The sequence below is a fragment of the Hydra viridissima genome, unplaced genomic scaffold (assembly GCF_058129835.1).
Source record: "Hydra viridissima isolate aposymbiotic clone 2 unplaced genomic scaffold, HvirCarnegie_v1 scaffold_2, whole genome shotgun sequence".
In the NCBI taxonomy this organism is placed as follows: domain Eukaryota; kingdom Metazoa; phylum Cnidaria; class Hydrozoa; order Anthoathecata; family Hydridae; genus Hydra; species Hydra viridissima.
Window position 1 is genome coordinate 12,219,514 of NW_028324301.1, and position 12,260 is coordinate 12,231,773.

A 12,260-nucleotide genomic window follows, 5' to 3' on the forward strand; every position below is an offset into this window, starting at 1 on the left:
ATACACTAAAAAAGTTCATTCTGCAAAGTTTATCACTTAAACTTTGTAGAAATAAGTTAATGAAAATATTTATTAATATTACCTTCACTGGTTGCATTTATTTACACAACCGAATGCGCGTTTTATTGATTAATAAATTCGTTTTGACACGTGAAATTCTAAGCCAATGAAACGGACTTTCGGTAGGATAAGAATTTATTTTTGGCTACCGACTTTCGGTAGGCTATCCACGGCGTTTTAAAATTGGTTTATAATGATGATCAACACTTGAAATATTTTTATCTGGGATACAATAATTATAGTCTGCTTCTAAAAAATGGTTGCTACATATACAAGTATATTTAGTTGGGATAAAATTTTCACGATTCAAAGCAACAATCCATCTTTTACACAATTCTGAATTTTTAATAGGAAATTTATGGAAGGATTTTGAGCCGCCTTTTACATATCTACTAGAACATCCATACGCAGCACAAGAATTAACCATTGTATGATGAAATTACTAAAAGAAATATTTAACTTAAATGAATGCTAAAGAAAATGAACAGAAATTATGTCGGGATATAACTGTTTTTATTATATGATATATTGACTGTTTTGCCCGATATAATAATGGCCGATTAAAACTGTAAACAAAAAAATCGGCTTCACTTGCAGCTTATAAAAAAACCCGGAGTTTCCTATCTAGTTATTTATTATACGTCATTGATCTGCGCATGCTTATCGCATGCGCAGAGCTATCTGTCTACTTTTTTAACGGGCTACTTATTTAACGTGACACCGGATCGTAAAAAAGTATGTTTTTATGACCATGTATGGATATACATATATATATATATATATATATATATATATATATATATATGTATATGTATGTATATATATATATGTATATATATATATATATATATATATATATATATATATATATATATATATATATATATATATATATATATATATATATATATATATATATAAATATATATACTAAAGAGTACGCTTACAGTTTCCAGTTTCTAATTCGCAATAACGATGGTGAGTTAGCTACTTCTTTTAATAATATAACTATTTTAAACTTTTTTTTTATTATTTTTAAATAACAAATTTTATGTTTAAGGTATCTGGTAGCTTATCTCTAAACAAAATGAAGCTTAATCAGCTTACGATCAATAGTTATAACCGACAAGATGCATACGAGTCACATAAACAATTTATAAAAACTGTTCAAGATTATTCCATCAAAACCAGCCAGTTTTCTTTTGATAAGTTGAAGATGTGTTTTCTCTTATGAGTTTGCCACCTAAACATCAGTTAATGAGATGGTCAACTGAATTATCTCTCCGCAATAATATTGCAAGTGGAATCCATTACATAGAATGTAATTTAGGGAAATTCCTCTATGAAAGTGTTCAGCATCTAATAGCGCTTCATAGGGTTCAAGAGATCAAATTAGCAGTTGATATAGAGCTGATATGGTTTAATTCTCCAAAGTTGGTACCAAAATCAATTGGTATATTCCCTCCTCAAAATTTAATTGAAAAATTCAAGGAAGTGCTTTTTAGAAAGCCAGCTAGTACAGAAATTTCAGAATATGGGATGAACCCTAATACTTTAGCTGAGTTATGGTGTACTAGATGGCTCTCCTCAGATCATATGATGCAAATATCTTGTATTTTAAATTCTATTCAAAGCCATTCAAAGGTAATTTACTTTAACTTTATAGGTAATATTGAGCATTATGTGTCAAGATTAACTTCTGTCCCTAGCAAATTAATATTTATTATAAATGTTGGAGGAAACAATGAGAAAACATTCTCTGGCGCAGATTTTAATCCTGGTTCCCATTGGGCATTTGCAGTTTATAATAATATTGAGTGTAGTTTTTACTATGGAGATTCATTAGGTTGGTCAGTTCCAGATGATTTTTTATGTAAAGTTAAATTATTGATCAGAAAATTGTATCACTTAAATAAAGAGGTTAGCATTACATACTGTCATGATCCAAAAACGCACAGATATGGCGTCAAAAATTGCAGTTCATTATGCAGAGGAAACTACCCAATGCAGACATGTGGAAATATTTGTGGAGTTATTACTACAATAATTTGTGCAATATCTTGTTTAAATTATGATTACTTTGTACATATAATAAGCAATGGTAAAAGAGAGAACAATAATTACATTTTTCTACAAGAGCCTACAAAATATTCTAAATATTTAAGATTGGTTTTAATGTCATGGTTTATTAGTAAATAAATAAATTTGGATTTTGTTGTTCCTGCTTTAGGCGAAGTTTCTAGCAGTTTTGAAGTGCCTTCTTATGAAGATTTCAAATATGCAAATGTTTCTGAATCATCATTAAATAAGAATAATATTGTTAATATAGAAAGTAACAATTTTTCATCTCTAAAATGTGCATTTTGCAACATTACTTTCACCAAAAAAAAAGAATATGCAGCAACATATAAAAATAAGCACAAATTGATTAATGAAGCTCAAGCATATATTCAGTCAGGCAATTCTTTTTGTCTAGAATGTGGTTTTCAATGCAGACAAGTTAATGGTTTACAAAAACATTTATCTGTGGTTCATTTTTATACTTTTAAAGGTAGTAATATGTTTTTGAAGTAAATTGTTTTATATGCTTTTATAAAAAAAAAGATTTTTATTTATTTTTTTGTTTACTTCTTTAAATTTGAGTTTCATTTTGTTTTCAAGATTTAAAAAAAAAATTAAATTAGTTAACTAATTTCACAATACTCACAGGAGTAGATCTTTCATAGTTTATATTGTAAGTTATTGTTGCAGGCCCTTTTATAATGTATCTTTCAGAATAGTAGCTTCTTATATTATGAATCATTGCCAAATTTGTAAAGGAATTAAACAATCAATTATCTGTCTTTCTTTTTACCTTTTTTTTATAACCGTTGTTTCATTTTTTTGTTAATGTTTAGAATTTGATTTGTGGAAATCAGATATTGAAAGTAATAACTCAACGCAATATGTTTTACCTTCTGGTGAAAAGTTGGATAAAAATGGTAGGAAAGTATCATACTATCCATGCAACAGAAGTGGATTTTATAAAAGCATGGCAAAGAAAAGAATAACTAAAAGTAGTGGTATGTTTCACTGAAATGTTTCACTCTGTAGACTACTTTGTTTATTTTTCAATTATTTTTATATTTTGTTTATATTATTAGAATTTTCTTTATTATCTTTCTTTAAAACAATTTAAAAATTTAGTTATGTATAATATAAGTACAGTTAATTGTAATCTTAATATTCACAATTATCTATTTACCATAATAGATTATTTATTACCATAATAAATATTTTACAAAATAGGCACTCGAAAAATTGCAAAAAATTGCACATCCACTCTGAAAGTTTACCAAAACTTAGATGGAACAAATAGAAATTGCCAGCAAACTAAAAATGGGTGTAACCAAAGATAGAATCCTAGATGATATTAGAGCTGAAATGGGTTCTGTTCAATCCAGATTACATTTAACTCAATACCAAGATATTATAAAATCTCGAAAAAGCATTTAACATTAATTCTATACAACTTCATGCTAATGACCAAGATAGTGTTGCAATTTGGCTAAAAGAGTGGCAAATGAAGGAAAATAATCATGTTTTACATTATAAATTACAGGGAGAGTCAGATACATTTAACAAATTTAAAGATGCTGACTTTATCATTATAATGCAAACAGAGCATCAAAAAAAAATTTTACAACAGTTTGGCAAAAATGGTGTTTGTATTGATTCTACACATGGCACCAATGCCTATGATTTTCTGCTGACAACAATAGGTAGTTTTGTTATTGGAACTTACTGCCTTTATTTATTTACTTAAATCGAAGACAACATTATGCTAAAAATGCTATTTATATCTTAATTTGTTTTTATTAATTGCCATGTCAAAATAGGTTTCTTTAAATAGTAAATCAATTTTCAGTTTTTATGTGGTGTTTTTTTTTTAATTTTTTTGTTGTTGTTGTTTTTGCTGTTGTAATTATGGTATCATGATTCCTTTTTTTTTTTTTTTCTTTAAGATTTATGATTGACCTATTTATACGGTTTATAAAAAAAAACCTGATTACCTTTTATTGTAAATTTTTGTCAGTTAAAATAATATAAATATATGCAATTAGTTCAATTTTTTTTAAATTTTCTCTATTTTATGCCTAATAATTTGTTGTAAGTAACTTAGGGGATCTTTTTAAACAGGGGGTGGAGGGTGAATATTGTAGTTTTGTGCATTTGTCAAATATCGAGTTACTTAAATTTTATAAGGTGTTTAACTAATTAATTAGCTTAGTTTGCATTTGCAACACTTTTGAGGAAAGAAAAAATTCTTAAATATGTTAAATTCTTATATATAATAAAAAGAAAAAATTCTTATACATGTAAATCATTGTTTTACATTTTATTATTCTGGTAAAAGGTCTTCATCAAAAACTTGATTACTCTTAATAAAGATAACTCTATTCTCTTCACCACCATTAAGGCAGAAACAGGGTAGGGAGGTCCTTTATTAGTGTCTAAATATTTTAGAGAATTATTTTCGAGTAACAAAAGGAACTTTTAGTAAATGGTAGCAAATTACCGTTTACTAAAAACTATTGAAACAAAGAGACCATATATTAAAATGGTCAGATTGTCAGTTATTTTTAATAAATTTATTTATGTGCATTTAATGTTTTAAAGACAATTCCTTTTTTTAAAGAAACATGCATCAAGGGGATACCAAAAAATTAATAACTCATGTATAATTTACTTTCGCTTTATATTAATCTTATTAATCAAAGTTCATGTTAAAAATAATATAACAAGAATTTAGCTTTACTTTTTCGTCAATTTAACGCATGATGAAGTGTTATTATTTTGTGTCAGTAACTAAAAACGTATTGTTTTGAACTTGGTAATGTCGAGGGAAATGGTTCTGCCTTACACTGATATGACCTATGTCAGTTGTAAATTACTCAAATAGTGTTAAATAATTTTACCTCTGCATACTTTTTATTTTAATTTTACAAATGGTTTAATTTTTTCAATTTTAAGGCATTTCTCTGAAAGGGTATTAGTTAAGGTTTCGCAACTTTAAATTGTGGAAAACAGCCACTATAAATTAAGTATCAGACCGACCATAACCCGTATTACGGGTTGCTTTTTGCTATTTAAATTAAATGTAAACATTTAATGTCATACTCGCTTTAAAAATGATATACTATATCTAAACCAACACTACAATAACTTTGTTCAAATCAAAGGAAACGTAAATATTTTACAGGAATGGCTCCCTAATTTGATTGGACAAAATATGTGTCTCACGCGGTCCTTATCTCTAAAAATATATTTATGATATTTCATATACGTATTCCACATATATCATATAGAAGTCACTAAGTCCGGCAAACGACAATAATGTTTTTCGGACTTTGTAGACCAATTTTTCGCCATCCAATCAAAATAGGGAGACTTTCCTGTATTTAACGGCTCGTCGAATTTTATGTAGGAGATCTCTTTTATTTGCGGGGCAATCATTTAAACTAAAATTTAAATTTAGTTAAAAATGTTAATGTTGTGTTTTAGTATACTCGACTACAAATTAGACTTTTTCAATAAGCTTAAACAGCAAACAGCGCTTCTCCGTTAATAAAACCTGTCTGGATGATCTCTTAACGTAATTTCACTTCATTAATATCACCAAGCAAATTCATAAAACAAAAATACCAAGTATATTATGTCTGGAAACAGTTTCTTACGTGGTTCGGTCTGTGCAGTGTGTTGGGTTAAAAAAAGTGCCTGATCTAAGTCACTATCTGAAGTCGGTAAATCTACAGTTAAGCGGCCTAAAATAAATTTACTTTTTTGTTTTTTGCGCTCTCGTTCGCGGAGATAAAAAAACAGCAGAATATTTATTAAATGCAAATTAGATAAGTTTCAAAGTAGTTTTTTCAATTGTTTTTTTGTTTGTTTTTTTTAATTTCGGAACTGTGTACTTTTTATATAATAAGTTTTCTATTGTCATTATGTTATTTTTATGATATTGTTATTATTTTGTTGCTTTATATGTTATGTGTAAATTTATTTTTGGTAAGTTATTTATTATAGTTAAAGAATAAAGGTTAATATAGTAATTATTCCTGCTGATGTGCTTTTAAAAGATGTGACTATGAAAATAGCCGTTTAATTTATCAATATCAAAGGATACTGACGCGACACGCAAATTTTATTAATATTTACTTTTTAAAAATTAATAGAAAATTTATTATAAAAAATAATTAAACAAGAATTAAAATAGGTTTTATCTGATAATAATGTATGCTACATATAAATATATGGTAGCAATTTAAAATCAAGCGCGCTGCACTATTTTTATTTCGCAAAAAAAAGTTTCTTTCTTTTTTAAAATCACTCATGCGTGCAGACTTTTATTCTATTTAAATGCATTCCTATACTCTCCACCGTATTTTTAAAAGCAAAAAAGTAAATTTATTTTAGGCCGCTTAACTGTAGATTTACCATTTATACTTTCTCAAGAGTGGCCATACCTCTATGGGATCATGGGGACTTCAAGTTGCTAAGTTATTCTGTATACTAATAGCAATTAGATGTATACTTTTTCAATGTTATGTAACAGAGTTAATTTTTTTGTATGTGGATGGACTATATGGGTAATCTTTTATTCCTGGTCATGTAGTTGTTAGCAATAAATACAACAATCGACTATTTATAATATATATTAGGTATATAAGATAACTAAAACAAATTATTCAAAACAAATCTTTTTGCATAATTTATTGTAAAGTTGTTGTAGAATTTTGTTAATTTATAGTCTGAAATGCTTTAGATTGATTGGGCCAACAAAAGAAGACCTTCTGATCCATGTCCAACATTTAGTGAGCCGAAAGTTGCTGAAAATATATGCAGTACTTGTTTTCTTGTTACTGGATGAGGCATCTCTTATCAGTGTACACAAGCTGCTGCTGTAGACAACTTAATTGGTCACTGTTTAAAATTAGGAGAATATGCTGAACAAATAGCCAGCGCTATTATTAAAAAAAAAAAAAATGGAGAGTGAAGGTATAGAAAAAGGGAGATTTTTAAAACTAGAAACACAAGGAATGCTTATTTCTATTAGAGTTGAAGCTCCCAATTTAAAGAGTAACAGAAGTAGTAAACAACTTTCTCTTCAAACTGTCATGGAACTGCAAGTTTCACTTGAGCTTTCTGATAATACTACTAAAAAACTTTGTTCTACAATTAGAACTGGATTAAATAGAAGAGACTCTGTGGAAGAAAATATAGTTCAAAAACTAGATAATCTTAAAGAACAACTAGGTCAATTTTATAGTGTAGAGCAAGTTGAATTTATTTCTAACCAGAATCAAGTTATCATAAGAGATTTAGTATATATTAAAAATCCTTCTGATTTAATCCTGCATATTATTAAAGAAATCCATGTGTAGGTTTTGTATGAGTTTCTTTAGATGGTGGAGGAGGCTTCCTTAAAGTTGTTGTGAATGTTTTTGAAGAACAAGAATCTGAAAATAATTTTATGAATAGTGGCATTCAAAAAGTTCTTATTATAGCAATTGTTGAAGATATTCCTGAAAAATAAGAAAACCTTAGATTAGTACTTGAGAAACTCAGTATTGAGGATGTAAACTATTATATTGCTTTTGATCTTAAATGTGCTAATGTATTATTTGGTCTTTCATTACACGCAGGTAAAAAAGCTTGCTTGTGATGTAGTGGTTAATGTACGCTTGATAAAGGAACTCTTAGAACTATTGACAATATTGATTCCTGTTATGAAGCATATATTAAAAATGGATCTATCAGATCATCTTTGAAGGAATTCGATAACATTGTGAACAAACGCCTAATATATCTTAACGATAAAAATATTGTGCTAGAAAATTTAGTTGCTCCACCTGAGCTACATCTTCTCATTGGAGCAGTAGATAAAATAGCAAGATTTCTTTTAACTGAATGGAATGGTTTTGATTTGTGGTTGAAAAAACACTATATAATTAAAAAGGGATATCATGGAGTTGGATGGGATGGTAATAATGCAAATAAAATTTTAAAATTGATTGATGAGCTTCAGTTTGAAGTGCAACTTAAAGTACTATATCTACTTCCTGTAATCCAAAGCTTAAGAATTTTTAAATCTGTAAAAGAAGCTTGTTTTGGAAGAAATCTTGATTCTGACTCAGAACACAAAATATCATTGTTTAAAGATGCTTTCTATGCCTACAGCTTTTTCTCTAGGAAAGACACTAACAGTGTCATGGAAAATCCATAATATATGCTGTCATGTTTTTCCTTTTGTAAAGCATGCAGGATGCGGCTTGTCAAAGTATGCAGAACAGTGTGGTGAGGCGATTCATGCAAAGTTTAAGCCTCCATGGAAAAGATATAAACATAATATAAATCATAAACATTATGGAGATAGATTGAAAACTGCTGTTGTTGATTTTGGAATTAAAAGATTATAATATTGTATAGTTATAGGAATTATACTTTGTAAAAATTTTCATTTTCATTTTATTGTAAAGAAAAGCTGTCTTAGAAAAAGTTGTGGGATTGGAGCAAAGAGAAAAATATAACCCGCAATTTAAGACACCCCTGCCCACCTGTGTTTAATAGATTTTCAAAAAAAACTTTTTTACTGATCTGAACTAAATCAAAATTAATCAATAAATTTCAAATTTCATCCAAAAATACTTTGGTATTCAGGATTTATGGATATAAATCATTTTTGTTGATGGGGGAGGGGGTTCAGAGTTTTGTGTTTTTTCCACTCTTAGCAAGTAAAACTAATTTTAAATATGATTAAATCATGTTAGTATAATAAAAACACTTTATCTGTAAAAAAATCCCAGGTGACACTCCATCAAACCTAATATGCCTTCTGGTCCAGAGTGCACTTAGCTTTTTGTTAATTTTAAAATTTCCATGTAAGATACCTAAAATAAAACTGAAGAAATTAGCAAAGAGAACGGAGATAGAGTAAAGACTTTTTTAGCTACATTTATTTCAAAAGTGATGAAAAAACTAAAACAATGTGGTTGAAATTATGATACATTTATAGAAAGAAAATATCAAGCGAAGAAAAAATAAAAGAATTAGGTGTTGAACATCATGCTTTATTTTTAGTCTCTGCAAGAAGTACATTTTTTGAAAAAAGTCAAATAATTTACAGATCAAAAAATTTAAAGACACTTTGGATATAACCTTTCTTTTAAATATGAGTGTTAAGTAAGCTCTTCCATTAGAAATGAATACTGATTTCAGCCATAAACAATATTAAATGATCAGAAACTTAGCCCTGAGATACATTTATCGCTTTCTCGCACGATATTTTAGTGGAAAAAGTTAACTGCTATTCTAAAAAATCAAAATTTTTCTCTGATTTCAACTCCTAACATTAATATTGCTAAAGCTGTATTTATATAGATGGTATAACAATATCAATAGAAGCAGCTGAAATAAATTATGGTAATTCTGCCAGAAGCATTTAAAAATAATGAAGTTTTTTCTGAAATTACGTTGATTGTGATCATAGTACTTCAATATTAAATAAACTAATTTTACCAACTGTGATATGTTCTGAGGATGTATTGGAGAGCTTCAGTAAATAAAAAACAAGTTTTATAAAACATAAGAATTATCTAGGAAAACCATTACCAGATAAAGTTGTTAAAATGATTTTAAGATAAATAATGAAATAAATGTAAAAAATCTTAAAAAAAAAATATTTTTATGTATCAACAAGCTTTATGCATTGTTATGCAAAAATCAAGTAGAGTAATGTTCCAAGATGTTGCGCATTTGCTTGAAAACTTTTTTACAGTAGGGTGATGACTTTTTAATTTTTTTTCTCAAACATTAATTCCTGTAGCCCGAATGAATGAACTTTTGCCTATTAATGACTAAAATGACGTTTTGATCGGAAGAAATTTACGTTAACGCTATTTTTGTAACTTAGCTTATTATGGGACATTCCGATCTTAATCATGCGTGGTTGTGGTATTTGGGTGCTTTACCATAAGTGCTATATATAGCCCATTTATGAAGATTGATAAAAATAATTTAGCTATTTTTAACCGATCAAAACTGTATAAATAGAGTAAAAATTTATTAAGAACATGTTGATTAAAAAGTAACAAAAGCGGTGTTGATCTTCAAAAAATAATATAATACGCAATCGGTATTAATCTTGATCACCTTCGGATCAAAGTTGGTAGCAGAGGGTAGTTTCTTCACAACGGAAGAATGGTAAAAAGAAGAAATCAGAAATTAACAAATCAAATGGAAGATCAACTAACCGTCCAAAATGAAGTGTCAGCATTAAACAGGAAGAAAACGATTTTAAACTCTTCGTTTACGCAAATTAAACATCAAATTATTCAGCTTCTTGGAGACGACGATCCGACATGTAAAAACGAGTTACGCGATTTAACTCATCAATTAACAAAGACACAAAACGAAGTTCTCGAGGTGATGGTTGATTTATCAAACAAATACGAGTTTCTGGAGTCAAAAGAAAATTTAGAAAAACTCAATCAAGAAATTGAAAGAATAAATGGCGAATTCACGGAAGCGATGGAACATGTAAATAGATGGATATTGTGCAACGGAAGTGAAAGATCTAATTTTGGATTGATCGAAAACCTATGCTGACAATGGAAAAGCAGCAACGTGATCAATGGTCGAGTATTCGAAAATTAAAGGACGAAGAAAAAGATAATAGCGAATATGAATCAATCAAAACGACTCATAGCCTGCGTACAACAAATAATTTAGATGAAAAGACTGCAAAAATTGGACAGGATTTATGGAAACAACTAAAACGCGTTTCTATACCAATATTTAATGGCGATAAAAAGAGCTACGAAAATTGGAAAGCTTCATTCAACGCATGTATCGATCAAGCTCCAGCGACAGCTGAATATAAATTACTTCAGTTACGTCAATATTTATGTGGCGACGCATTAAAAGCAATTGAAGGACTTGGGCATTCATCGTTTGCCTATGAAGCTGCGAAAGAAAGACTTGAAAGAAAATATGGCGGAACGAGGAGAAAGGTCCTCATGTATTTGTATGAATTGAACAACTTCAAACCTATGAGGGAAAACCAACCAAGAGATTTGGAAAAATTCGCCGACTTGTTGGATGTGGCAGTAATAAACTTAAAAGAAGCTAATAGAACTGAAGAACTTGGTGACGGAACATTATACCACCAACTGCAAAAAAAGGTTCCAGAGATGATGTTAATAAGATATAAACGTTGGGTGCATGAATACAGATTAAACGAAAATGTTGAAACTCTAAAAAAGTTTATTGTTGAAGAAGCGGATTTTCAAATGGCAGCAACAGAGACTCTTCATGGCTTAAAAAAAGGCACTGGTAGCAAACCGTCTGAAGGAAATTCATACTTTACAAACAATGAACGAAAAAAGAAAACAAATTGGATAAAAAAATGTGCTGCTTGCAAAAACGATCATAAAACATGGGAGTGTCCAACATTTAAAAATCAAGTTGTTGAAGAAAGATGGGAAACAGCCAAGAAATGTAAAGGTGAGTTTCCACTCATCCGTTTTTGCTACGGGAAAGGGAAAGGAATGGGAAAATTAATCACTTGAGCATGCGCAGTGATTAATTTTAAAATTTAAATTGCAAACTGCGCATGCTCAAGTGATTAATTTTCCCATTCCTTTCCCTTTCCCGTAGCAAAAACGGATGAGTGGAAACTCACCTTAAACTCTGCTTCAGATGCTTAAACTCTAATCATTTGTCAAAGGAATGCAGGAATACAAGAATTTGTGGGATTGACGGCTTTACAGATACTCACAATCGCTTGCTTCACAAAAAGAAACGTCAAAATGAGAGAATTTCTGAAGAACCCAAGAACATGGTAATTGAAAACTCTCATATATCAAACATCCAACTACATTCAAAACACGTCATGAACTGTATATCGCTTCGAACGGTGCCGGTTATTCTTCGTAATGGAAATAAAAGAGTTGTAGTTAACGCATTGCTTGACGATGGAAGTACAAAAACGTATCTGAATTCTGATGTGGCGGCTGAGTTGTCACTGCAGGGTAAAACAGAAAAAGTAACTGTAAACATAAATGGAAAAGTTGATTCATTCGAAACGATGCCGGTGGAATTCCAGCTGGAATTATTGAATGGAAAAACAGTTAACAGTGGAAGTCTTTACAGTAAATAAT

At 29.2% G+C, this 12,260-nt stretch overlaps 1 protein-coding gene and 1 pseudogene across 2 annotated transcripts; both read left to right on the top strand.

Annotated features, from left to right (window-relative positions):
• The first annotated feature begins 937 nt into the window (after positions 1-937).
• On the top strand, positions 938-4,168 carry LOC149891964 (uncharacterized; annotated as a pseudogene). Its single transcript, XR_016450181.1, has 4 exons — positions 938-1,038; positions 1,121-2,611; positions 2,958-3,122; positions 3,349-4,168. The product of XR_016450181.1 is annotated as an uncharacterized LOC149891964 (transcript).
• Positions 4,169-10,709: 6,541 nt separating this feature from the next.
• LOC149891965 (uncharacterized) lies at positions 10,710-12,259 on the top strand. Its single transcript, XM_090078039.1, has 2 exons — positions 10,710-11,604; positions 11,871-12,259. The coding sequence occupies exons 1-2, from the start codon at positions 10,710-10,712 to the stop codon at positions 12,257-12,259; spliced, it is 1,284 nt and encodes a 427-aa protein (XP_089934165.1).
• The last annotated feature ends 1 nt before the right edge of the window (position 12,260 follows it).